The sequence below is a fragment of the Solea senegalensis genome, linkage group LG5 (assembly GCF_019176455.1).
Source record: "Solea senegalensis isolate Sse05_10M linkage group LG5, IFAPA_SoseM_1, whole genome shotgun sequence".
In the NCBI taxonomy this organism is placed as follows: domain Eukaryota; kingdom Metazoa; phylum Chordata; class Actinopteri; order Pleuronectiformes; family Soleidae; genus Solea; species Solea senegalensis.
Window position 1 is genome coordinate 14,948,647 of NC_058025.1, and position 26,889 is coordinate 14,975,535.

The 26,889-nt window shown below is 39.0% G+C and overlaps 2 protein-coding genes across 6 annotated transcripts in view; one reads left to right on the forward strand and one right to left on the reverse strand.

Moving 5' to 3' along the window:
* On the forward strand, nt 1-19,138 carry ikbkb (inhibitor of nuclear factor kappa B kinase subunit beta). Of its 2 annotated transcripts, none has more exons than XM_044025161.1 (22): nt 1-191; nt 2,329-2,439; nt 3,745-3,839; nt 7,154-7,274; nt 8,803-8,872; nt 10,428-10,516; nt 11,165-11,254; nt 11,348-11,472; nt 11,841-11,948; nt 12,032-12,161; nt 12,525-12,719; nt 12,816-12,930; nt 13,215-13,338; nt 13,429-13,580; nt 14,016-14,080; nt 14,509-14,609; nt 14,686-14,735; nt 14,857-14,956; nt 15,675-15,822; nt 16,428-16,525; nt 17,849-17,942; nt 18,051-19,138. In XM_044025161.1, the coding sequence occupies exons 2-22, from the start codon at nt 2,350-2,352 to the stop codon at nt 18,108-18,110; spliced, it is 2,220 nt and encodes a 739-aa protein (XP_043881096.1). In that variant the 5' UTR covers nt 1-191; nt 2,329-2,349; the 3' UTR covers nt 18,111-19,138. The 2 variants fall into 2 exon arrangements, with proteins under 2 accessions (XP_043881096.1, XP_043881097.1); XM_044025162.1 differs by having other exon boundaries at nt 14,016-14,077.
* Nucleotides 19,139-26,889, reverse strand: part of vdac3 (voltage-dependent anion channel 3) — a 10,751-nt gene continuing 3,000 nt past the window's right edge. Inside the window, exons 2-11 of one of the 4 annotated variants that reach the window (XM_044025166.1) lie at nt 25,552-25,726; nt 23,854-23,925; nt 23,641-23,690; nt 22,803-22,805; nt 21,880-22,032; nt 21,729-21,781; nt 21,378-21,605; nt 21,063-21,213; nt 20,153-20,210; nt 19,139-20,059 (exon numbers count right to left, since the gene is read on the reverse strand). In XM_044025166.1, the coding sequence (XP_043881101.1) occupies nt 19,968-20,059; nt 20,153-20,210; nt 21,063-21,213; nt 21,378-21,605; nt 21,729-21,781; nt 21,880-22,032; nt 22,803-22,805; nt 23,641-23,690; nt 23,854-23,925; nt 25,552-25,663 (972 nt within the window). In that variant the 5' untranslated portion in view covers nt 25,664-25,726 and the 3' untranslated portion in view covers nt 19,139-19,967. The remainder of the gene's footprint in view (nt 20,060-20,152; nt 20,211-21,062; nt 21,214-21,377; nt 21,606-21,728; nt 21,782-21,879; nt 22,033-22,802; nt 22,806-23,640; nt 23,691-23,853; nt 23,926-25,551; nt 25,727-26,889) is intronic. The other 3 variants (XM_044025168.1, XM_044025167.1, XM_044025169.1) reach the window with 3 other exon arrangements.

Consider the following 26,889-nt stretch of genomic DNA (forward strand, 5'->3'; position numbering starts at 1 on the left):
TCAGCAGGAAGGTTTACAGGAAATACTCGTATCAGGAAGTAGAAAGTTTATTGAGATTTGTTTTTTGTTGTTGTCGCCAACATGTACAACTGTGAAATGTAAAGTTTACCTCGGTTAAAAAGACCGACTATACACAGTGTGAGAATACACTCAGGTGTGAAAGTGCGTGAACGGTGCCTACAGAGACGAAGGTAGGATTTAAAACCGCTTTCTTCATGAAATAAAACCGTCTAACTATGTTAAACGTTCGAAATCATGTTAACACGTTAACTCAGTGTAAGTGCGCTTGAGTGTTTGAATGGAAGTTGTTGTTGCGTCAGAAAGCAAATATATAGAACATAAAGCCTAAAGTTAATGAAGAAAATTGTGTGATAATGTCTGCACTGTCATCAATCAGGCTATTATCAGGCCTATTTATCTGGGGCCTGATAAAAGGTGGTATATTTGTAAAGTACACTCATAATCAGGACTACTTCATCTACCATAGTTTGTTTATGTCAGTGTTTATACAATTGGAGTGGAGTTTTGAATATGAATACAAGTAATGCTAATACTGATATTTATTTCACTTAGTTGTAATAAACTTTTTTGACGGTAATTGCATTTCAACACCATTTCATTCCTGTAGATCCATACTTTATGATGTGGTAACACCTGACATCATCAAAGAGATAGTTTAGACTCATGCAAACATTGTGTAAAAGTGCAAATTGGAAAATATGTACACTCACCGCCACTTTATTAGGTACATAGGACATTTTGTAAAGTGCCAGGACTCAGGAGTATCACCTAGTGTGGTCTTCTACTATTGTAGGCCATCTACTTCAATATTCAACGTGTTGTGTGTCTTCTGCAAATCTTGGTTACTGTTGTGAGTTACAGTCTGTTGCCTTCCTATATACGGACCATTCGTGTCTAATTTATTGCGTAATCTGGGCATTGTTGCTCAAAAACTTCCTTTTTCTTACCATTCTCTGTAATCCTTGGAAATGGTTGTAATTGAAAATCCCTGTATAAGAACAGTTTCTGAAATAATGCTGCTTGTGGTCCCCTGGCCACCAATGGAGTGTGTTTTTTGTTTTGTTTTTTTTAAACATATTAAATAACTTTAACAAGTGACATGATTGAATGAATGAATGAATGAATGAATTAATGAATAATTACATTTAAGAAAATTCTGATTTCATGATCAATATACTTGCCAGCGTTCGAGTCATGCACATCAACTAGACACCTCGTCACGAGCAAGGATGGATTACTGAATGAGCCTACCGGGCTTAAGAGGTCAAGGGGCTCTGAAGCCCAAGCCCAAGTCACTACCTCAATAAGTCAAAAAGCAAAAGGCTATGAATCTGAACAAATTTAGGTATTTCCCTTCTCCAGCTCGCCATCTCAAAAATGCACCAGAATATAGGAAATCACATCTACCAAATTCAGAATTTAATGGGGGAGGCTGTATAGTCAGCTTGTCACAAAAGCTCTGCAGAAGCCTGATAACAAGCTGTTCATCTGAATCAGGTGTGTTGGAGCAGGGCAACATCTAAAACATGCAGGGCAGTGTTCCCTGAGGATCAGGGTTGGGAAACACTGCTCTAAAGGCTCGGGCCGGCACTGAAACTGACATCAAACCTTCCATAGAAGACGAAAAAGATCAACCATGCCACATTCAAAGTCACTTAAATCACCTTCCTTCCCCATTCTAATGCTTGCTTTTTCTCAGTCTGTCTTGACCATGTCCACATGTCTAAAATGCACTGAGTTGCTGCCATGCGATTGATTTAGATATTTGTGTTGACAAGCAGTGAACCTAGTGAAGTGGCCGGTGAATGTACAGTATATCGACAAAATCTTTTACCGTAAAAACTTGAACATTTGATGATGAAAATAAGACATTGTCGTATAATGATCATTTAATGGAAGGCAACAGTGATAATAAATGATTTCAAACATAGCTACCTTAGTCATTTTCTGCACTCAATAGTAATATATTTGAGTATTCAAGTATGTCGTTATGAGAGTGAGCTGGTATGTTAAAAGCAAGACCCTGAAACTGAAGTACATAAATCAGTTAAATATACATTTTTCTACTAATGATTTATTCAGACCTATGACTATTGACATATTATATTATGAGAAAACTGTATTTTCTCCTCCCTCATGAACAACACATGATATTATTCTATATACTCTGCAATAAGCTCTTATGGGCAGGGTTTGTCAATGTCATTGACCAGACTTGGACTGGTGGTGTGAGCTTTACAGAAGCATTGTATTGTAGCTCTGTATGCTTGATGCGTTTATCTTTGTGTCTTGTTTGCTTGGTTGTAGGACCTGCTGAGGGTGGAGGCCATGCAGCAGCAACAGAGCTGTGGATCCTGGGAGCTGAAGGAGCGACTGGGCACTGGAGGTTTTGGGAATGTCACAAGATGGAAAAATAAGGTACGTTACAACAGACTGAACTGCTCTGGAAAAAGGGTCCTTGAAAAGCAAACTATTGACGGAATGTTTATGAAAATATCACTACACATGTTTTTGCCAACACACACATTAGTTTTTAATCTTACATTCAGACACAACTAAAATAGCATAAAACTAGCTCACAGTATAATTAGGAACAGGGTTTTTCCCCGCACCATTTTTGAAAAAAGTATGTCTTCTATGTGAATCAGTTATGTAGAAATTGCATCTACTGTATAGTAATGATTTCACTGTAACTCACAGGAAGAGAGTGCACTGTGGGGTTACGCACACTTCCACTTAGTGGACCTTCCTCTTCCTCTCACATCACTTGTGTTACTCATGCTCAAGGTTCAAAGTAACCTTCGGAAAGTCAGAAGCCGTTGCTCGTAAAAAATCTTCCCCATAGTAGTTTCATATAGAGTAGGTGTTTTACATAATCACTTTGTTTACAAGAAACAATATCAGTTAACTGCTGCATTTCTGAAAATTGTTTTGTGTTTGTAAAATCTGATTTTCATTGTGTTTACATTGATATATAAATATCTATTGTTATTTATGCTAATCAAGGAAATAGTATTCAAAAACAATTCATGTATTGTTAATAGTTTTGCTGGTCATCAGTGCCAGAGCAGACCGAGCTGTGGGAAAATATGGGAAGTGAATAAGGGAACTGAAGAGGGCACTGCCGCTGCCGTGATGACTGAACTTCCTCTATGGGAAATTTCCTTTATTAATAACAAACATGTGGGCTATAATTAATTTACAGATTACAATGTGGGAACTAGGGTGTGTCCCTTTTCCTTGATGATGTCATGAGAAATAGGCAGTGAGATGTATCTGTGTCTGTCCATCATTTTTGGCAACAAATGAATAACCTTTATATAGTTTATATGCTGTGCTAGTTTGCTCTGCTAGCAAATGTGTCACTGTGTATGTTGTATGTGTACTTCATTCATTATCAGCCTGTCTGAAAAATAAAAGGAAGTAATAAATATAAAAAATAAGATTAAACAATTGGCACAGCACCCCCCGCGACCCTCTGGTGGAGGATAAAGCGGTTAGATGATGACTGACTGACTGACTTAGTATGTGCAGGATACAAAGGTTGTAGGTTACTATTAACCACTGAAGATTACATTAAGACTTCCTTCTAGTTAAAGGCCAATATACTTATTTTTCTTTTGGCTTCTCCCTTTAGGGTTCGTCACAGTGGATCACCAACCTCCATCTTAAATATTTTAACTTAAAATATCTGCAAATAATGTTTTTTTTTTGTGATTTCAGGACACAGAGGAGCAAATTGCTCTAAAGCAGTGCCGTCAGGAGCTGAGTGAGAGGAACAAAGATAGATGGTGTCTGGAAATCCAGATCATGAAGAGGTTAGTTACATTTCTAATGTATTTAGCTACTAAAGGACCCCATGGCAAAAATGGCATCCCCTTCGTTCTCGCTATCCTTCCTCATGTACGAGACTTACAGCTTTGCTCAGATCGCAGAATGCCAACCAGTGTCATGGCAGTTTGCCCTCATTACATGTATCACAGTGAAGATGAAGAGACATTAGTATTAGGAGTTTTATATTGTTATCTCAACACTATTCATTGGACATACCTATTACTTTCCCATTAGAGACAGCAATTACAGGTTATGTATGTTGTTATGGTAGAGGTAAAATCTCATCCCTGTATGATTTGCTCATATGTGTTGAGACTGTGGATGGAAGATATAGGGGAGGAAATATCACTACAGGATTGAAAAGGGGCATGTATGAAAGCTCAGAAACAAACAATGACATCTGGAGCCCCTTTTTATGTTTTATGAGACATGACGCCAATGTTGGTAACGTCCTACAGCAGAAGGAGGCTCTGAGAGAGTAGATTGTCCATGTGATGTGATATAATGTCCGGAGAAACACTCTTGAAATTCATCAATGTTATAACTGTTTTCACCATTTGTTTATTAAATTGAAGTTAGTGCGTGCATATGTATGTGTGTATACAGTATGTTTATAATTTTTTTATTTATTTTTCCTTTTTTTTCCTATTTCTATGTTATTTTATTGTTTTAACACCTTATAAAACAATAAAAATTATCTATAGATATAGATATATCAACATATCACACCTCTTTCGTCAAAGCTCCGCCCTCAAAACCCAGAGAACTTGAGACTTGCGCTTTACTGTTACTGACTACATCTACATGTCTGAATTATCTGTAAGAAAACACTATTATAATCAACCACGGCAAACCTACCCATTGACTTCGAACAAAATAGCAGGTTGTGTGTAGTGAAGGCTTTTTTCCCCCAGAAATGTTATTTATTGCTAGTTATTAGAACATAAAGACAACAGTGTTTTAGAACCAAATTATGCTTTAAATCATTAGATTTAGACTTTGATGATGAAAAAGGACCTACCATAAATGCTAACATTGATACATCATACACTTTTTATAGAGCCAGACATTCTTCCAAGTTATGCAAAAAAAGAAGCACGTTTTATAAGACTGTTGCCCAAACTTTTTATGTTGGGACCCACTTTTTAAAGATGACAAAATGTTGTGACCCAATTCACAATATAAATCCTGACAAAAGCAATTTTTTTTGTATAATAAAACATTTCTGATATGAATTAAAAAAGTTAAAGCAGCAACTTCTAAGACATATATGTTCAATAAGTGAATCACAAATTCATTGTATGCATATGTTATTTAATAAATATTAAAAGACTAAAGGAAAAATATTCATTTATTCGGTGTCCTGGCCCAGTGTATTGGCTGTATCTCATCATACATTCATTTTTTAATTTACAGAGGTTTTCAGGTGATGACCTTATGTGCCTTCTGTACCAAACAGACTTGAACACATCTGCAGACTTGTCTTTGTTTACACAGGAGTTTATTTTTCTATAGTGATTCACTTTAATGTGTGACACATTTGTTTTCTAACTCTGCCTCAAAAATTTTCCCAAATGGGGTTATTTACCGGTTTATTTTTTTAACATCCAAACTCTTTCATACGTTACGTCAAAGCCTGTTCTGACAAGTTTTGGTTTTGGTTTTGTATTCCATGACATGGTGGGTGCTTATGAGTGTGACCTTTAACTGGGTACATAACCCATCTGTTTCATAGGTTTTCTCAAAATACAAATCCTAAATTTGTGTCCTTGAACAGTAAAAAAATCACACAAGACATTAAATAATAAGAACAACATGGAAGTCTGGGTTATTTTGGTCATTTGGTGGTTATTTCTGACTGGTTAATGTGCCACCACCTCCTCATTTTACTCTGGTTTGGTTTGTTTCATTTCCACAAACGTCTGTGTTGCCTATTAACACCTTCAGTTTTGGTGACTGATCACTAGAGTTGGGTAGCAGCTTGCTCTGGTTTATTTTATTTTATTGTATTTGTAGTTGTAAGATGTGTTTGTGTATGTTTTGTCATTTGCTGGTGCAGCCATGAGTATAAAACCATTTCTATTCGAGCCCCATTTTAACAAGTGTGTTGTTTTCAGGCTGTCACAACCACAGCTTTCCCATGCACCCACACTCAACTCATGGAAAAACCACAGGGCAGGGGACAGATTGAACATGGCACCCTACCATTATGTTATTAAAGCTACTAACACAGTACTACACATGCACAAATACTTAAAAAAACTATTATATTATTGAGTTGTGATGTGCTTATAGATATTGTATTGCTTCTGCTTCATGTTCCAAGCTACTTTCAAACATGAACACCAGAGATTATCCGATGGGGTTCTATTTGTGAATGCACACGACTGTAGAAGTCGTATTCTCCAGCTACAGAGCAAACAAGAGTGATAGAAATCTGATTAGACAAGACAAACTTAAGGGCCATATGGTCCTATAGTAACACATGGCTATGCTATTTCTAATAAGTCAGTTTCAAGGAATATTGTGGTATTAAAAAAGTTACTCATCAAAGAGTGCAAGAATCACTCAGGTTGTGTACAACTTTGCGTAAAATGACCTCACCCCATCTGCGGTGGTGCAGACAGTCATCCGGCTGTTTCTGATGGCATGATGTGTGAAAGAGCTGTAATCACAATACTGTAAGTAATCACATTTAAACCACAGTTTTCACCGATCAAAGTGCTGTACATGAGAAATAAATTTTTTTTAAGTCATTTCATACTGTCACATGACCACTTCTAATCATGTTTATGTCTGTTTGATCGTTCCCTGGTTTAACCGACACTGAATGTGTTAATGATTAATAACATAAATAGTGAAGCCTAGCCTCTATCCCCTGCTGTGAAAGCTGTTACAGAACAGTGATTACGTGTGCTACAGTGTTATGTTTTTGGTCTGAGTCAGTTTCCTTGGATCTGGTATCTGAGGTTGTTATCTTTAAATGTCTCCTATGCTTTTTTTTTTCTTTTTTCTTTTTTTCTTTTGTTAAAGAGATGTTGCTGTGTTATAATGAGAAACACACTGTTTCTGTCATGTTATGAGAAACAGGGAAAGTCATGCAACACAGCAAAGTGCTTGAAAGGAGGGGTATTATTACTGGACTGATAGGTATGCATGCAGTTATAGTTTTTTACTTAATACATTGCAGTACCTTGTTCATCTCCAGCAAGTCTGACACGATTTAAGACGAAGGAAACAAGGTGATTATGGTCTGTCTGCCCCACTGACTGATCTCTGCTCATCTCCACTCCCCCAGGTTGGATCATGTTAATGTTGTTGCAGCCAGAGAGGTTCCTGAGGGAATGCAGAAGCTGGTGGCCACAAATGACATGCCACTGCTGGCCATGGAGTACTGTCAGGGAGGAGATCTGAGAAAGGTACATGTCTGTGATAGTGTATCTGGGAGAGTGTATCTACATAGTGACACTAGACTATAGAGCTGCAACTAACGATTATTTTCATAATCGATAAATCTGTCGTTTATTTTCTCGATTAATTGTTTGGTCCATAAAATACCAGAAAACCTTAAAAAAATCTTGATGATGTTCTCAAATATCTTGTTTTGTCCACAAACCAAAGTGATTGACTTTTAATGATTCCTTTGTTATCCAGAGCAAAGAATTTAAGAAAATATTCACATTTAAGAAGCTTAAACAATTGGAAATCTTTTTTTTTAATCATGAAAAAACCTTCAAACGGATAAATCGATTATCATTTAGTTGTCGATTAATTTAGTAATCGATTAATAATCGATTCATCGATTAATTGTTTCAGCTCTACTAGACTATCACACTAAACATTCAAAAAGTTCTATATTCCAAGTCGGGCCGAACGATTTGGATAAAATATATAATTGAAATTTTTCTGATGTGTAGTATGATATTGAATTGATTTGAAATTTGATTTAAGTCAAACTTGATGTAAATGTTTACTGCGTTATAGATTTAAAGATGGAGCATTACCACACAAGAAACCATGAAAATATTATCTTCAATACTTTAAATGCAAGGATTAGAACTAACAAGTTGCCAGATGTTTTGTATAGTTTTCCTGATTTAAGGTGGCATTCACATGGATTTTCCCAGTTGGGAACCAATTTTAAAATACAAGTATGTTTCTAGACCATACGACAGTGTAGTGACTAGCACTGTTGCCCGTAGGTGTGCATGTGAATGGTTGTTAATCCCTGTGTGTGTGCCCCGCTATGGACTGATCCCCTACGTCAGCTGGGATTGAATATTATTATTATTATACATTTATATAGCCCTTTTCTTAACAAATGTTATAAAATAATTGAGAGTCCTATCAAGCCCAATCAAATCTTTCAAGGCATTTTTTTGCCTGGTAAGGCAAGGAAACAAAGAAGCCCAACTGATCACTTCTTCTGCCCATTTAGCCTGAAACCAACTGAGTGTGCAGCCTGAGGCTCAAAGAAGAAGAGGAAAGGAGAGTTAAATGCCAACCACCACAAACCGCAGTGTCATAAAAATTTCAAAGCATCACAGATGGTCAAAAAGTAAGCAGTCAAGTTAGGAGCAGATGGAGTGGTTAGTGAGGACACTGAGCTGAAAAAGGCACCATTTGCTTTTGTCAGATCTGTCACAGGTTTCCAGCAGAAAAATCTTGTAAAAAAAAAAAAAGGTTTTTGATATATTTTATAAAAATATTTTGATTTATTTTTAAACCAATGCTTTGCCAATTTGCTACAGAAACACAGCTGTCTGTTGTTGTCTGCTTGAAAACCCCTTTGTGTCCTCTGATGTTGGACCTGTTTTATGAAAGAAGAATAAAAGAGCAGAAAGTTCCAAAACTATAAGGAAGACAGATTGATGAACCATTTCAAAAGCCTGTCTCTGCTTGTACAGTCTTCAAAGTATCAAGTGACTATGTTTGTGCTTTTTTCAGTATCTGAACCTCCTGGAGAACCGCTGTGGAATGAGGGAGGGCTCTGTTTGGATTCTGTTACATGACATTGGTGAGTACCTGGCTCAGTCCCCAGCTTACATGGAACTATTACAACTATCGTTGAAAGTGTGTGAGTGAGCTGGCAGTGTGATTAGTTTCCTGTAGTGTGGTCATCATGGTGACCAATATCATGACGTCACCAATGAGGACCATTAACCAACAACCTCTTAGTCACCATGGAGGCTGCTCACACACACGCACACGAGTTTGCGTCAACAAACGGACACACGGGCACAAACATAACTTACAAATACACACATCAACAACATAGTGTATAATACAGGCTGTATAAACAGGTGCGAGAGAGGAGACATATGGTAACTATCACACATACTTGGAGTGGAGAAAGATTAATGTGCCTCATTGCACACACACACACACTTTCTTGTGCAGCTATCTTAGTGAGGACATTCATCACAAAGCAATACATACATGGACACACACATGCACACACAGAAACTCCTTTTCCTGTTGAACACGGGTGGATATTTCCTGATAATGAGTGATACCCTTTAAAATTGCATGGAAAACGACTCAGACAAAGCAAGTCCACACCCACAAACTCACACTCACTCATACACACACACATGCACACATACATTTAAGTGCCCAAAGGTTATATGAGCTCCGCTTCGTTGAACTCGCAGTGCCAGCACACACACTAGTCAGCCTTTGACGCAAGTGACATTACAGTTTCGGTTATACATTGAGACAAAACCTATTAGACTTTAACCTCTGGTGCCCTTGATTAAAGGCTGAAGTATTCACAAAAGTGAGTCTTATCCTCTCTCAGCATCACTGTTGTAATGTGAGAGGTTAAAGTTGTCATGTGAGATTCAGCCTCTGTTATGTTGCTATGTAAAACCTGAACCATTGTCAGTTTGGGCTGAAATCTGCCGTGTCACGGTTTACACATTCTCATGCGTCGCTGGTGAGCAAACATAAGTAAACAACTGCCAACCATCACATTCCCCACCTATGTCACAATCTGTAGATTATGCATCTGGTTTCTCTTGCAATCCAACCAAGTCCATCAGTGCTTGTTGTTGCACAGTTTCCACGACAACCACCACACCCTGCATTGATTTTGTGGTTAGGATGTGTTTAAAATACCCACACCAAAATTCTAACCCAATCATGATCCTAGTCATGTTGTGGAACTGCAGTACTGTACATGGATTAGTCTTTAAATATTGTGTCCCTCTAGAACAGCCGGCACCATTTAATCTCTCTGTATTTTACTGTGTTACTTTGACACAAATGTAGTGTGATGTTCTCTTTAGATCCTGACTGACTGATACTGGCAGTTCAAGTCTGATTAATTAAGTACCAGTATTACGTTTTGATAAGAATCCCTTAAATTTGGTAATCAAACAACTACAGCCAAGATGCTTGACAAACGGAATTAACACAAACAGATTTTTGGCATGTCTGTACTGCTATTTTCTTTTTCTTTATATGCATTTTTCTTCAACTTTTCTATCCACCTGTGGCAGTCATTTAGCCAGTGAATTTAACACTAGCTCTGCATTCGTCTCTTCCACTCATTGTTTTTTTCCCCTCAGCTTCAGCTCTGACCTACCTCCATAAAAAGAGGATCATCCACAGAGATTTGAAGCCAGAAAACATTGTGCTTCAGCAGGGAGAGAAGAGGGTGAGTTTAAGACCCTGTGAACCATCGTGTTATGACAGATACACCCAAACCACTACAAAGAGGTCATATAAAGGCTTTTAGCTTCAATGTGGGTTGAGTGGAATAAGTCCCGCTCACATCCACGTGTTTACACTCACAAGTTGAGCATAGTTGAATCTTTAATATGGAAAAATAGGTAATTTTACCCGTCCTTGTAGTTACAAGGAACATTTGAGATTGCCTTTTTTGGACCTTCCTCTGTGGGCCCCCTTTAGTTTAGTTATGTAACTAATTATGGCTTCCTTAAGCCTGAAACTGGACATAGAGAAATGAATAATGTTGTATAACTGAGGCTAGACATATTAAAGAGGCCATATATCCACGTTAATGCACAGTGCTGTGTTTATAGAAGTATAACCTCACAAACTATCTGCACTTTCACTTTATGATTTTATATGGACATTTGTTTTTGTTTTGCACACTTGAGAAACAGACACATGCAACCTTTTTTTGCCACACAGAAAGGGTTGAATCCATTTTAAAAGAAAAAGATTAAAAGTTGACTTAAAAAGAAGACAAATGCCGAATCACGTCTTTAAGTTGTCTTTTTGTTTACAGTTAACATTTTTGCTAATTACTTTAGACTTTCCTCTCTGTCTTATTTTCTAGTTGATCCACAAGATCATAGATCTAGGCTATGCCAAAGAGCTGGACCAGAGCAGCCTTTGCACATCGTTTGTGGGAACACTGCAGTACCTGGTAAGTGATGAAACATAAATGAACATGCTTTTTTCTTGCTGTGTTTTGAGACAGTGCACATTTTAACTGGTGCCTTTTCCTTCCATTGTCCAGGCTCCAGAGCTCATCGAGAGGCAGATGTACACAGTCACTGTGGACTACTGGAGTTTTGGGACTTTGGTGTTTGAGTGTATTACTGGATTTCGCCCTTTCCTACCAACTTGGCAGCCTGTTCCCTGGTAGTACTGCGTTTTATAAAAGTTACAATAAGCACCAGTGAGGAAGTGAAGTAATGTTTTCCAAAAACATTTTCAATCCCAAATAATTATTAGTTTTATGATGAAGGAATTTTACACGCAATGAATATAAATAATAGGGAGCCGTTAAAGCAAAGAATGGCAGGATATGTTGTTGTTGCCAAGCTCAATGCGCCTTGTGCCATGCTAACATAAATAATGATATGAAACTCCATGGGAGTCTGGGTCACACAGAGGAACAATGTTCTCCTGTTATTGCTTGTAAAGTTTGCAGGTCAGAATTGCCCTTAGAAAATGTGTATAGTATACTCTCGCATAAGGACAAAGATAAACGCCTGTGTCTCTTCTAGGCACAATAAAGTGAGGCTGAAGCAGGATGACGATATTGTTGTCTACGAGGATCTAACAGGAGAAATCCGTTTCTCTAAACATCTACCGCAGCCCAACAACCTCAACAGGTGATTTTAACTGCAATGGACACAAAAAATATCATTCAAGACTCTTTTGAGCTCAGTCCAATGTGTTTCCTGTTGGGTGACAGTCTGTTATTAGAGAAAATGGAGAAGTGGCTGCAGCTGATGTTGAAGTGGTCTCCTAAGGAGAGAGGCAAACTCCATGGTGCTACGCCCAGTGACTGCTTCTCCCAACTTGAGATCATACTGCAGCTCAAGGTCAGTTGACTAATTTATTCATAATTAGTATCCTAATTTCTGTCTTAATTTTGATTTTTAATCTGTATAAATATAATATAATTATATTATATTATATTATACTGTATACAATATATTATATTGTATTATATTCTATTCTATTATATTATATTATATTCTATTATATTATATTATATTATATTATATTATATTATATTATATTATATTATATTATATTATATTATATTAGTACTGGGCAATAATTCAACAGTACATAAAACCACAATAAACTGGTTTCTTCAACTTTCACTTAGGATCAAAATTTGGGATTGTGCAGATTTGACTTGTTCTATCTTCATGTCTTTGGTCTCTCATTTACTTTAGCTGGTCCATGTCCTTAACATGATGTCCACCAAGATCCTGACGTACTCCGTCACCGACGATGAGACTGTGGCAGACCTGCAGCTGAGAATAGAAAAAGACACCGACATCCCCACAGCCAATCAGGAGCTGCTGCTGGAGGCGGGATTAGCCTTGGAGCCCAGTGGACTGGCCAGGCAGTGTGCCATAGATTACAGCGTAATATCTAACACAAACACTGTACAAACAATACCTTTACAGAATATTCAACAAGTCATATCACCGAGTCATAATAATATTGTATTTTATCTGTAGGAAATAGATGGCCGACGCACAGACTTGCCTCTGGTTTTCCTGTTTGATCGCTCTTCTTGCAGTTATGAGCCCCAGTTTGTTCCTCGGGCCCTCCCAGAAAACATCCGCTTTGTTCGTAAGTTTGTTTTCTCTATTAACAAAATGTAATACCTGCAATATTTCTCTGTAGAGCACGACTCAGTACACTCACTAAGGGTTCCTGATGTAGATTTCCAGTGGATATTTAGCTCTGGGTTTGTGATGTGGTTGAATAAATACATGGACATGGGCACCTTTGCTGTAGGGAAATATATTTATATGAACCTTATTATGTTCCTGAATAGAAAATTCTCTCAAACCGTAAATTATAAGTTTTGACTTTGGTTTTAATGTGTCTCTTGGTCTCTGGCTATCCCACAGAAAAAGATCCTAAGCACGTTCTGGCGTACAGTCCTCTGAGGAGGACTTGTGGCCAAGCGTGGCACACCATCCGCTCCCTGAAGGAAGATTGGCAAAGACTGCAGCAGGGACAGAAAGTTGCCATGTGAGACATGCATTCCACAAACTCTGCCCACGGCATACACATGTATGAACCGGGCGATGAAGCAAACACACTTTTTCCACTTTCTTTCAGCATGAGTCTGCTGAGACACAACTCCTCACTGTCCAAACAAAAGAATGAGATGGTGTCCATGCACCAGAGACTCATGGCCAAGCTGGAATTTTTCACCACCAGCCTTCACATAGATATGGACAAATACCAGGAGCAGACAGCCACTGGGATAGGTAATATGGCAAATAAATAAAGTTACACTACGTTATTTTTTTAAAACTGCATTTGAATTGATGTACGAGGGAGTGTTAGGGCCACATTTGAAGAAATTTTTTTAATTAAAAGCATATTTCCGACAATAAAGTTCTGTGGTCGGTAACGTCACTGAAGAGAGAGACTTTATTGATATTTTACTGCTTCCAGCAGGTCAAACACTGCTTCAGCTTCAATTTAATCTCAACATGTCATCTTAAATCTCAACATTATATTCCGACTTTATTCTCGAAATTTGATCTTGTCATGGCAAAATTATTTTTTTCTTGATGCATGGCCCCAATACTACATCGTGCTGATGCCATTATTTGTACTCTGTGGCCAGGGTATAATAAACATCCAGAACAATTGTTTCTGTTTGTATCAGACTGATGAAAGTCTCTTTACATTTTTAGCATCAGAGAAACTGCTCTGCGTTTGGAGGGAGATGGAGCAAACCGCTATCAGCTGTGGTCAGGTAGTAGTGAAGTCGTATGTGTTTGTGTGTGTTGTGGGGGACACAATCTGTTTATACAGTCAGTCGTCATGGAAACAGGTCTTCCTAACGGGGACAAAAAGCAAGTTCTCTTTATGGAATTCATTAGGTTAAGGTTAGGTGATGATATGATTGGTTTGTGGTTAGTTGTTGTTGTTGTTGTTGGTGGTGTTTCATTCCTGTACATTATACCATAAAAAGGTAAATTAATAGATACCCATATAATATATGTTATAAATGTATAAAAATGATAGTTGGATAGTATGGTGAGCGGTGTTATGGTTAGAGGTTTGAGTAAGTCTCCAGGAAATGTGTCAGTGTAACGTCCTCTAAGGTCATATATTGTGCATGCATCAGAAGTCTTCACTTTTGCTTTCAAAAGACTTAAACCCATGTGTGGGTGTGATTTTCAGGCGAAAGTGAGTGAACTGGAGGAAGAGATGAAGCAGCTGCAGCCAGACATAGTGGATGTGCAGAGGCAGCCGTGGAGGAGTGGTGAGACCCTGGACACACTGTAAGTCTGAACCAAACCTTAACTGTTAAAACAAACAGCTTTGTGATCATGCTCACATTCCCTCTTTGATCCTCAGCGAGGGAAACGCCATGGAGCTGTTCCGCAAACTCAGAGAGAAACCCAGAGGTTTGGATTTGTCACTCACACATCTGTTCACTTCTTATTGCACTCTACAGTCATTATCCTCTTTCCATGTGAAAATTCACTTTTAAGCTCTTCACTCTTTCCCTTTCCTCCGTCTCCTCAGACCAGAGGTGCTCAGGAGACAGTCAGGAGATGGTTTCCCTGGTGTTTCAGGCCGTGCAGTTCTATGAGAGAAAGCTCAGAGACTTCTACACACACCTCAGGTTTGTACCACACCCTTTTTTTTTCTAAACTCGGACAACAATCTCCAGTTCACGCAACAAGGAGCTCATTTCCTAAACCTCAAAAAGCCATATGCACCCTTTGAAAAACAACCAATAAAGTTTAAATGTTTTTGTGTTGGGAAAATGTGGGTTGGTTGGCTTTGTGTTGCCGGAATTCTAACACTTGTCATCTCTGCAGTGGCCCTTTCACAGACAGACCTACTGTACTGACTCAGAGCTTTACAGGTTTGGTATTAATGGTTGATCATGGTGTGTTATTTGCGTAGTCATAAATGAGACGCTGAAGACCGCTCATTAGAAAGCTCTGAACATCCACATGTGGTCACAATAACGTCACAGTACAATGGAATAAGAGTGAAAAGAACAAGTGTGAATAATGACATCATTAACAGGGAGTGAATAACTTATGAATTTGTCTGGTATGTCCACACTCAAGGAAAAATGGAAACACTGGACGTAACTATAATGTGATGCCTCAGTGCAAAAGGTGACATGTGCATAATACTTAATTAAGGACAAACCAACATTCATAACTTTATAAACGCTTATTATAAAGTGTAAAATATCACAAACCTTTATTAATGAAAGTTTGTACGTTACGCCACCGCATCTGTGGTTATAAGCATCGAATGAAGTGGCACCAACATTGGTATGATTGTCTTTGCCCCTGACGTATATTTTTGTGAATTCTCTGCAGTAAGACAGCCGTGTGTCGACAGCGTGTGATGGAGCTGCTGCCGAAGGTGGAGGGCGTGGTCCAGAAGATGGCCGAGAGCGAACAAGTGCTGATGAGTCTGCAGGAGAAGCGACAGAGGGAGCTGTGGAACCTGCTCAAAGTGGCCTGTGTGAGGACACAGGAACTGCTCACACACACACTCTCTCTCTACTAGCTCTGCTCTACTTTAAGAGGATTGCATATAACTATAACTACCTATACCATGATTTGACTTTATGTAAGTGTTATCAAGTTCACCACTGCAGTCATTAATTATAAATGATTGTCCTGCTCAGTCAATACTATGATAACAAGAATGACAGGTGCTGTAAACTAGGACTGAACAATTACTGGTTTTAATTCATTTGAATTGTTCTATCTTCAGAATCAGAATACTTTATCAATCCCAGGGAAATTCAGTTTGCCACAGTTGTTTCAGCCATCAAATAAACAAAGCAGATCAGTATATAGAAATATGTATTGAAAATCAGAAATAGAAATAAAGATATAAGAACTAGAATGAAAGTAAGTATCTTCTGTGCATGTGGAAACACTCAGTGTCATTTTAAATCTGTTACACAGTGAATATAGAAATGAATCTTGACTTCAAATAACTGTTACCACAAATTAAATGACAATTACAGCACTATCAGAAAAATCACAATAAGACATTTCCCCCAATACAATGGTTTTTTTTATTTTTTTTTAATCTGTAACTTATAACTTCTTGTGCAGAGTAAAGTTCGCAGTCCAGTGAGTGGAAGTCCTGATGGATTACGAACCCCTTCGTCAGTGCCACCTCTTCTGACCCCCAGACAAAGTTTACAGCAGCTGTGAGTGCACTTCCACACACTCATACACACACTGTACTACACACTGGGGTTTGTGAATGGAAAGCAAAGGCAGAGATTCTCCTCTTCATGCTTCATATTATGTTAAGAAAAAACAATTGCAACTGTGGAATAAAGAATTATGGAGTGAAGACTGAAAACCGTTTCTCTCCAGTCTTCTGCTCAGGAGTTTTTAGTTGTGTCTAAATATATGGCTCAGTGACACAAGCCAGAGTTACCATTTCGTCATTTACTCATGAGTCACTCCACCTGCTGCTCAGTGGCATGCTCAGGCTCCCCCCCGGGCACTTAAGTGCCCTCTTGAGTCAAAGACGCACACTGAAGTTCCCTCTAGAGTGGTAAAAACAGGAGGAAGTGCTCTACTGGCTGCCATTCATCTGTGGCCTCAATTGTTTGTTTCTAAAGGAGTGACTTTCCAGTGGGAAAACTAGAAAAGTCATGCAGTGTCCTATAAGATGCCCTTCCTATCAAAAGGTCCCACACATGAAATTCAGTCTTTGGCCCCAGGTCGCACTTCAGTCATGCCTGCCTTAAGCATACTTGTGAGCAGTAGGTGCCCTTTTCATTTCACCCCTGCCCTTCCAAATGTTTGTGTTGCTGCTACTCTAGTGCCTTTGGTTTGCTCACTAGCTGAGATCTGACATTTTTATTTGTCCTACTTAAGTATAGAAGCAGAAGAGAAAGAATGGTTTGTATTTATGTAGCGCTTTCGTAGCCTTGATGATGACTCCAAACTGTTTTGCCATTCACCCATTCACACGTTTTTCATACAGTTTGTCCAGCACTTTTTCTATCACTCATCTTTCACACACACTGGTATTAAATGTCTTGCCCAAGGGCACATCAGCATGTTGACTGGCAGAGCCAGGAATTGAACCCACAACCTTCAAGTTAAAATACTCTGCCCCTGTGCTCCTGTTGTCACTGTGTGATGTTCAACTGCAACCAAAAGTTGAGTTTCACCTGTGACTATTTTCTTATTTAAATTTGGCAAGGTGGTTAGTAACACGTTTCTGTGCAGTGACAAAGTCAGATGAGTTTGTTTTTTTTTTGCTTTACATGCACTATAAAGGATATTAGTCACTCAAGGCTCATCATCTGCATATGTTATTAAGAGCTACAGAAAAGAAGCTTTACTGGACGATTCACTCCGCCACATAAATAGTGGCAACTATGAGAATATCTTTGACTTTCTTTTGCGTCACGACATCACCCAGAACCTTTTTAGAAAAGACACAAATGCATGTCCCATGTAAACACAAACTATGGACGGAAGAGTGAGTCAAACCTTGTGTGTGTCTGCAGTGATGAGTCTCTTGTGGAGCAGAGCAGGACATTTGAGAGTCGACTCCAGAGTTTGCTGAATGACACCATCCAGGAATCAGAAAGCAGTATGGAGGTACTGTACATCCACGTCACCACACACTCTGTCTCACATAAACACTTCGATTCACTTCTTCTTTTGTGGTTGACTAATAAAATCACTGCCCTTTTGTTTTCGCTCTAGATGTTAAGTGAGTGGACGTGGCTGCGGGGAGGCCAGAGTTTCTCCAGTGACCTCTCCTAAACTGTCCCTCTTGTCTTTTGGTTACATGTGATGAGACTCTACTGCCTCCATGTGGTTGGAATGCCCGACTACACGCGCACGTACAGGATGTGAACAGAGTAAAGACAGTAATAATACTGCTGCTGGCACATAGTCTGCTTAATGGGATTAAGGAACTAGTTAATCTGTTCACTGCCAACAATCAGATTACTAATTCTTGATTTATAATTGAGAAATGTATGATTTACATACATTACAAAACTTAGTAATTTTATATAGTTCAACCATTCCACTGTTATTGTCAGATGAGCCAACAAAACTGTGTTTAATCCTAAAATCCCCATCAGAATATTCCCACTTAGTCTTATTTTAAATATCTGACACTCTGAATAGTCTTCTGAAGAGAATAATAACATGAAATATTTGAGTCTTATTTTATATTTGATTTGTGTATATTCACAAATGTTTGATCATGTTTGATCATGTTCATCCCTAAGAACCAAAATGTAAACGTGTACCAGGTTTTATGTTTCTTAATCGACCACTATTTCTTATTGGAAAAAAAATGTTTTTAGTGAGATTCATTGAGCAACAGGGGGAACTCAAATAACTGTACTGTGGGTGGATACAGTAAGTGTGGAGACAGTGAGTTTTTGTTGCATGAAGTCATTACATCAACATTTGGTTTGGTCCATGAGTGTGATTAGAAACAGGTGATAGTCTTAACCATGAATCAAAAAATGATAAAAATGTATTCTTGTAAAACAGTAAAAAACAGTTAATTGACTTAATCTTGATTCAATTTGAATCTGTGGGTTTTAGATAAAACAAGCATAATCTCTACATCAAAGCCTATTTTACTCCCAACCAAGATGTTACTGTAAATAGATATTACTGATGAGCGACGTTGTTACAGTATCATGTGTCTGTGATATCTTGATGTCTGTCTGTTATTTACGTACTGTTTTGCGTGTCATTTCCATTTTTTCTGGGAATTTCACTTCTCTGTCATGCTACCCAAAATAAAATAAAAAGTAAACGCCCATTCATTTTTATGAGGTTTTACATTCTTTATTCCACCAGTTCAATAAAATTAGATTGAGGTTCTAAATGTTGACATACTTTCTTGAAACAAAGCACAACTCAGATAAAGTGATATGTAGTGACTGAACAGGTACGGGACACAAAATGACTCAGGATTAAGAGGTGACACCTTTTACCAAACAGAACCTAAACAAAAGGACATTTTGGCAACTGAAGTAACAGTGATTGTGTTACTGAGGTCCAATGGAAAAAAATCTAAGTCAGTCGACTCAGTCTGACGAGGATTAGCCACACTTCTGTGACTTCTGCTGAATGCTCTACAGCTTTTTATTACAACTGAACTTGTTAATGTGACAATGAAGTCAAAAACAAAACCCTGTCACTGTAGACTTTAAACATGCAGCAAAACCACATACCAAAACAAGCTTTGTCTCAAAATGCCCCCAAACATACCTGAACAAAAATGACCAGAGCACACAGTGAAAGTAAGAATCATGTTTCACAAACTAGTCATAAGTGAATAACCATATACATGTATACCTAAGGGATAACAGTGGGACCTGCTGGTTTAAAAATAACCAAAACAAAAATATGCTTGACGTCTTTAAAAAATAATCACAGTACTGGACGTCTTAGAGGTTGCTTGGAGTTTTACGGTTAAGGCTAAAGAATGTGTGTATTTGTATGTGTTGTTGGGAAGATGTGTTTTTTAACGTGCCACTGAGTAAAGCATTTTGGTGTTTTCACATTCAAGCTCTTTATTCTTCTCCTATGTTGCTCTTTCTCTCTCTCTCTCTCTCTCTCTGTCGTGTCCTCTGTCCTCTTGCAGCTTCTCTACGCCTCCAGCTCGAAGCCCATGCCCACTTTGTGTCCGCCACCGTTCACATTCTTCCCGTCAACCAGAGCCGAGAGGGTGAGCTTCACTCCTGCAGGGGGACAAGGGTCAGTTGTGTTATCACGTAACCACGCCAACGCTCGACAGGAAAAACAACGATGAAAGAAAAGGAAAGGAAACTAACCTGGCCTCAGGGTCTGTGAGTATCCAACTCCAACAAGGCAAGCATTGTTGACTTTGGCCTGTGAGGAGAACAGAAACATGGACAAGTGAGACACTAAAGAAACACAGCATTATGAGACTGGAAACTAGGATGGAGTTACATCATTTATACATGCATATAAACATAGATACTGTATATGTATATATTATGGGATATATCAAGTCAGACAACATTAGTTTCCCTTCAGGTTCCTGTTTGGTCACTGTTATAAATGCTGCAGTAATAACAGAGGTATATATATATATATATATATATATTACTGAATACCTAAAGTTCCAGGTATCCTCAGCATAAGGCTGAGAAATAAGACAGTAACAGTAGAAATATAATTACATTTAATAGCCATAACAGAAAAGTTCAATAAACAGTCACGATTACTTGGGTCAACTTATTGAGTTGAACTTGAAACAAATTGATTCTATTGCACGTAAAAGTGTTGTGAATTTACTTCAATTTACTTGAATTTAAAATAATTATAAATGATTGTATATTGTATATATCTTTCGTCACGCTGCGTGTTTAACCCGGGGATTCCACTGAATGCCTGTGTTCTATTTTTTGCCGGATGACGAGCGGGACAGGAAGTCAAACCCCATTACAACATTAAAAGCATGACTTTCAGGAATAAAAGCCCCCATTTTGTAATCGTTTGGGGCCATTATTAGAATTGAAATGAGATTGTTGAGATTAATTGCACAGCCCTAGTATAAATATAATGTTTATGCGTTGTGCAATTACACTTATAGAAACAAGACCTCCTTGTTCTGTAGGCCAATATCAGCGACTGTGACAAATGCTCGGACACATGTAGGCCTGCTACGCGACTGCTGTGAGTGATGTTCTTTTTAGACATTTTAAAGTCGGCTCTTACAGACAGGGAGGCATCCTTATCCAGCTGGTACTTGGCCCCAATCCCAAACCGTGTGTTGTTGCTGCCAGCCGTCCAGGCCAGATGCACGGCTGTCTCCAAGTTGCTGTCCACCTTTTGGTAAATCGAGCCGCCAAACTCTGTGCCATCATTGCTTTAATACAGGACACAAAAAAAGGTGGAGATTAGCAGCAACAATGCATGGCCAATTACATTATGTTGCATCCTGAGGAAACGCTTCCTCTCTCATTGTTGCCCTCATCCAACAGTGTATCACTTCCATTTCCTGCCTCCCTTCACTGTCATGTAGTGACTCACACATTGGTGTGAAGCTGAAAGTCACCGGTCTTGTATCCAATGGCAAAGTTGTTCTGGGTCAATTTAGATTTGGCCGTGTCAAAGGCCAACTGGTAGCCGGCGAGCCAGCCCTCGTAGCCCAGCACGGCGGCGGCGTGGACAGTGGGACCGGCCATGTCGAAGTCGAGGTCACAGCCAACGTTAACGTGGTCACGCTTGTAGCCAGTCTTCAGTTTGGCGCTCTTCTTGCTACACAAGGATACGCGGAAAGAAAAGTGTGTAAGTCACGTCACTGTGATAGCATTGCTGCATATTTTATATGTTTATGATTCATTTATACACTGGAAACCACTTAGCATGAACGGTTCTTACCCAGTGTTGGGCACAAAGGATGTGTCCAGAGAGAGCTTCAAGCCTTTAGCCAGCTACATGAAGAGACCAGACAGAGAACACAGACTGTGAGCTAACATTCTATCCGAATAATTAGCAAATGCATATTCATGTTCTGAGTTTTATAATCCACCTGGTCCTCCATGGTGATTTCTGAAGTCAGAGTGTTGTCTGTGTTCCACTTCTGGTTGAAGCTGAGGCCAAGCTCACTCATCTTGTACTTGGTCTCCAGGTGACCACCGGACTTCCCCGTGTCTGTGTTGCTGGAGCCAGAGGTGGCAAACTCCTGCAGTCGGAGAGGGATGGTGAGATGAGGGGGGGGGGAATGGATCAATGGTGTGGAGAGAGACGCAAGGTTATTATCAGTCATCAGTCATCATCTAAGGCTTTATCCTCCACCAGAGGGTCGCGGGCAAGGTTATTATAGTTAACCCAAACTAACGAAATAACGAAAACTAAAACTGAAAAAAACACTTTTGTGAACTGAAATAAAAATAAAAACTAGAGTTTCATTATTATCATCATTATTATTATTACTATATAATAGTAGTAGTAGTTATGTTCATGTGTGGTTACTTTCTCGTAGACTCTTATATTTGATGGGTTTTGATGGTTGTTTATGTATCCTAATACATTTTTAAAATGGCATCATTTGCTGGGTTTTTATGACACATAATACTTATTATGACCTTTTTGACATATAAAACTAAGCATTTACCAAAAATAAAAAATAGCAAACAACTGTAACCTTGGAGGGAAGCAGTAAACACACATTTTGACTTTAAAGCTCAGCTATTAGAATAAAGGCAGCGAGGGTGAAAGAACATTCATGAGGTGTGAAAAAGACAAAGAAAGATGAGGAGGAGCTTTTTCTCTACTCAGGTTTGTACGGCTGGGTATTCATTTCAGATGAAGACATGAGTCGAGAAGAACAACTGAAAATGGAGCCAGGACTGTAAGAAACACATAAACAGTACTTCTGTGTTGCCCTGCAGAGCGCCTGTGTTAAATCGTTACATATTATTCACACTCTCTCTCTCTTTGTCTCTCTCTTACCATCTGACAGGAACATCCAAAGAAGAAGCAGGAGAGAAAGAGAGAAAAAAGAGAAAGTTAGGAAGAATCACACAGAGCTTACATGCAGCAGCATCACTGCCATCACCTGGAAGAATGAAAAGCAGTTTGGAGACATTACGACGCTTTTTCAGTTAGGTTGGACTTTTTGTGGGACGCGAGATATCTCACGGTTCATATAACTTATCAAAGCTGCAGTGTGTGATGATGTTTGTTGTTGAACTGTAATGGTGTAACCGGACCTGACTTTTTATACCATAAAAACTACAGAATAACTGGGTTTTATGAGCAGTAGACTTATCTTCTAACTGTCTGACGGACTTCAAACGAATCACTTCCTGTGTGCAGCAGCGTGGGAATATTGCCGAGTGACACAAGATCTAAACACGGCTATACTGAGCAGCAGCAGAGAGAGAGCGAGAGTGTTTTGTGGAGCTGATAGAACGAATCAGCACAGTTACATTCAAACGATGTAACATTTAGTGATATTTAAAAGTGCAATGTCTTTTCTTTCCAATGTCTTGTTTTTTCAGTGCATGTGGCAAACTTAAAGTGCAAGTGCTCATTGTGGTTTTACCATGGCAACGGGTATATAGCAACACAAACGCGCTGGTTTTTAGCTTTGAGGCAAACACAGTGACACATCACTGATGGTAGTTACTGATTCTGTTAGACTGAGAACATGTCAGGTAGCAAACATGCCAACATGAACTGCTGCATGTCTATGACTCAGCTGCTCTCAGTCCATAACGCAGCCAGCTGAGAGAAAAGGCAAGAGCTTTGGACACATCAGCTTTAGAGAGACGAGAATAGTACTTACAACACCACTCTGAGACTTGGTCTTAACATCCAGCTTCAGAACGCCATAGCCTGTGGAAGCAGGACAATGTGTTGATTAAAACAAAAAGAAAGAATTCACGGAAAATAACTTGCATCCTCATACTGAACGCCATGGCACTGAAGCGGTTACAGCAAATAAACAACATCGGCCCCACTTCAGCATGGCTGCACATAAATCATGTGTTAAAGTTACCAAAGCCCTTGTTGAAGATGTCTTTGGCAGATTTCCCCAAGTCAGCGTACACAGGAGGGACAGCCATTTTGTCTGAGGAGACAAAGATGTGCATAACATTAAACAACAACATAAACATTTATACGTTTGGCCACATCGAGCTGACTCCCGTTAAATCAGCATGCAGTGCAGTACATTTGGAGTTTTGCGCAAAAGCACTGCTATCAGCATACGTGAGTTTACTATACAGTTCATTTGCCTCAGCTGGGAAACCCTCTCTATCTGGGGAGGGTCTGTAGTAATATCCAGCTTCTCTTCCCCATTCATCTTCTATTTGAAACCTATCGATTGCCTGGCAGCAGGCCATTAGCAAGCAGTGCATCTTGCTAAATGGGACTCATTCTCCCAGTAGGAGGGTGTGTGAAATCAGAGCGAGCAGATCTTCGCACACACACACACACACACAAAAAAGCAAGCAGAGAAACTTGGCTGGAATATTTCACTATTAATAATGTGCTTGTTACACAATACGTGTGAATATGAAGGGATATTTGGGCGAATATGTGTAAAATAAAAAAAAAGTCTGTGCAACAGAGCTGCCATAGGCAGTAGCAGGTTAGTCAGCAACTACAAATCCTGCAGCACTGCACTGAAGTGTTTCATGCTGTCATTAATCAGGGACCCTGGGTCTGTGTGACTGAAATTTCTCACTGACTGAATGGTTTAACAAATAACTACCACAGCCTCTTAAATGTGGATGGATTTTTCTTGGACAAACTGCATTTTATAGTGTCCTCAGCGCCATTTAACGAATTCTAGATATACACGTATCTCCTTTTCCTTCGGGAACCTAGGCATTAGTGTGTGAGATTTGGCAGCGTTCTGTTTCGAAGTTGCATGTTGGAGGCAAATGTCTGTCCAGTCAATGTAGGAGAACGCCACGGGAGCCTTCAGTTATCCATTAAAGTCAAAAGATGCTTAGCTTGTCCATTGTGGGCTACTGTAAAATGTCAAGAGAGCTGACCGCCTCTTGAGATAAATGTCAACGGGTCATTCTGGGCTAATGAAAACAGCAAAGCGTACATGAAACTTATTTCTACAATTCACACGCTGCACACCTTTAAAGGGGAATTCCGGTATTTTTCGACCTGGGCCCTATGTTTATAAATGTCTGCGTGTATGTAAATAGTACCTGGAGAGGCACACGTACACATTGGTAGGACAATCTGGATTTCTCTAAATATCCATATTATACTTAATTTAATGAGACTTGTGTGCGAGACTCTGGGTGACTAACATGGACTGGAAATTTAAATGGAGGCAAGCAAAAAGGGCCATAAATTGGCAATGGCTCTGTGAAGCAGTAACTTTAATAATAAAATATACAAATATATATTTATATAATATCAATCAACGTATGGGACGTATTACCTTCAATCTATAGATGGATGAAAGTGATGCTCCATTTGGGAAAAACAGGACAAATAACATCCATTAACATAAAGAAGAATAACACTGCATTACTACAGGGTTGAACTCCCAACGTTCAACCCCCATAATGCAGCTCCTTTCTGCAGCTTCTATCAGCTGATGAATCGATGAGTGACCCAGTGCAGACAAAGGACGCATCATCTTGGGGTCAGATGTGGTCAAAAGTGTAATCCAGGGACCCTCATGTTATTTGCTCACACTCACGCACACACACGCCCCCCCACTCACCATGACCTTTAGGAGCGTGGTGCTGACATGTCACACTCGGGCCTTTATTTTCTGTCTGCTTGACTTTTCCTGACTTGTCCTGCACCATACCCCCCACGTCTCTCGCTGCCATGTGTCTTCAGACGAGGGAAGCACCAGGACGGAAAATGAGAAACCTTTGGCAAAGGGTCCTGCACTGTTTAGACACAAACAGCGTACAGTATGTGGGCTTGTCCGAGGATGACACTGCTTCTTGAGCAGTAACCTGGTCAGTTACTGGGCAGAAGATAAGGAACCCCTGTACTTTGTTCACAGCGTTTGAGCAGGATAAGACCTGAGGAGATTCCCGTAGATGCCATGTGTATCAGACAAAAGAATACTGAAGGTTACATAACGATGAGCTGGTCACATACTGTATGTAGCCCCCTATGGCTCTTACACAACATACAGTGCGTGACGTCTATATGATGAAATGCCACTTTCCATCACTGTCATTCACCTTTCACTCGGACGAGCAAAGTCCAGCGCCCAGCAGTCACTCTCCATATTTGTTTTTCCACACATAGAGGTGTGTTGTACTGTGTGTATCAGAAGTATTTTGGCAACATCTTAAGTTGTAATTGAATTAATAGTTACTGCCTTAAGTTCTAGACGTAGCCTTTTATTACTGTGTAATCTATATTACTATATAAGTATGCATATACTTAATGGTACTGTCTCTTTTTTGTAATTAGTAGTTTTATAGGCCTATTATTTTTTTATTGCCAACACATGTTTTAACCTGTTTTTTTATTGTGTACATAACTGCTGTAATTGCCAAGGGCTTTTAGCTTATGTTGGATTATATTGTTGGACTCATGGGTGCAGCATAGCACAATTACAACCCTGATGAATCATCACCATTTCAATTAATAAGGTGACGTTCTGCAACCAAACTACTTATTTTCATTTATTTGGAGCTGTGTTTCACACCACCTTTTGAATTTAAGTGGAACAATCACTGTTTGTTTTTTATCTCTGTTTTGGTCTCTCAACTGATGATTAATACAGTATATTCATTATCTGATTCTCTGGTTAATCAGTACTCCACTATTATGTCGGCTCAGTTCTGACCAAGACGTACAGTTGTAAAGACTTCAGATAAAGCTGTTTTATTGTTTTAACTTTAACAGTGAAAAGGTCAGCTATTCTTTTTATTTATCATTTGTTTTATTAGGAAAGACTATAGCAAAAATTAGGAAGCATGTCATTATCACATGTCCTGCATCCCTCTGGTTTAATGTTTTCTGTTTAAAATTAAGTTACAGGAGCTGCAGATTTTATTTAAATCAAAATAAGAGAGGAAAGGCTGTCCATATA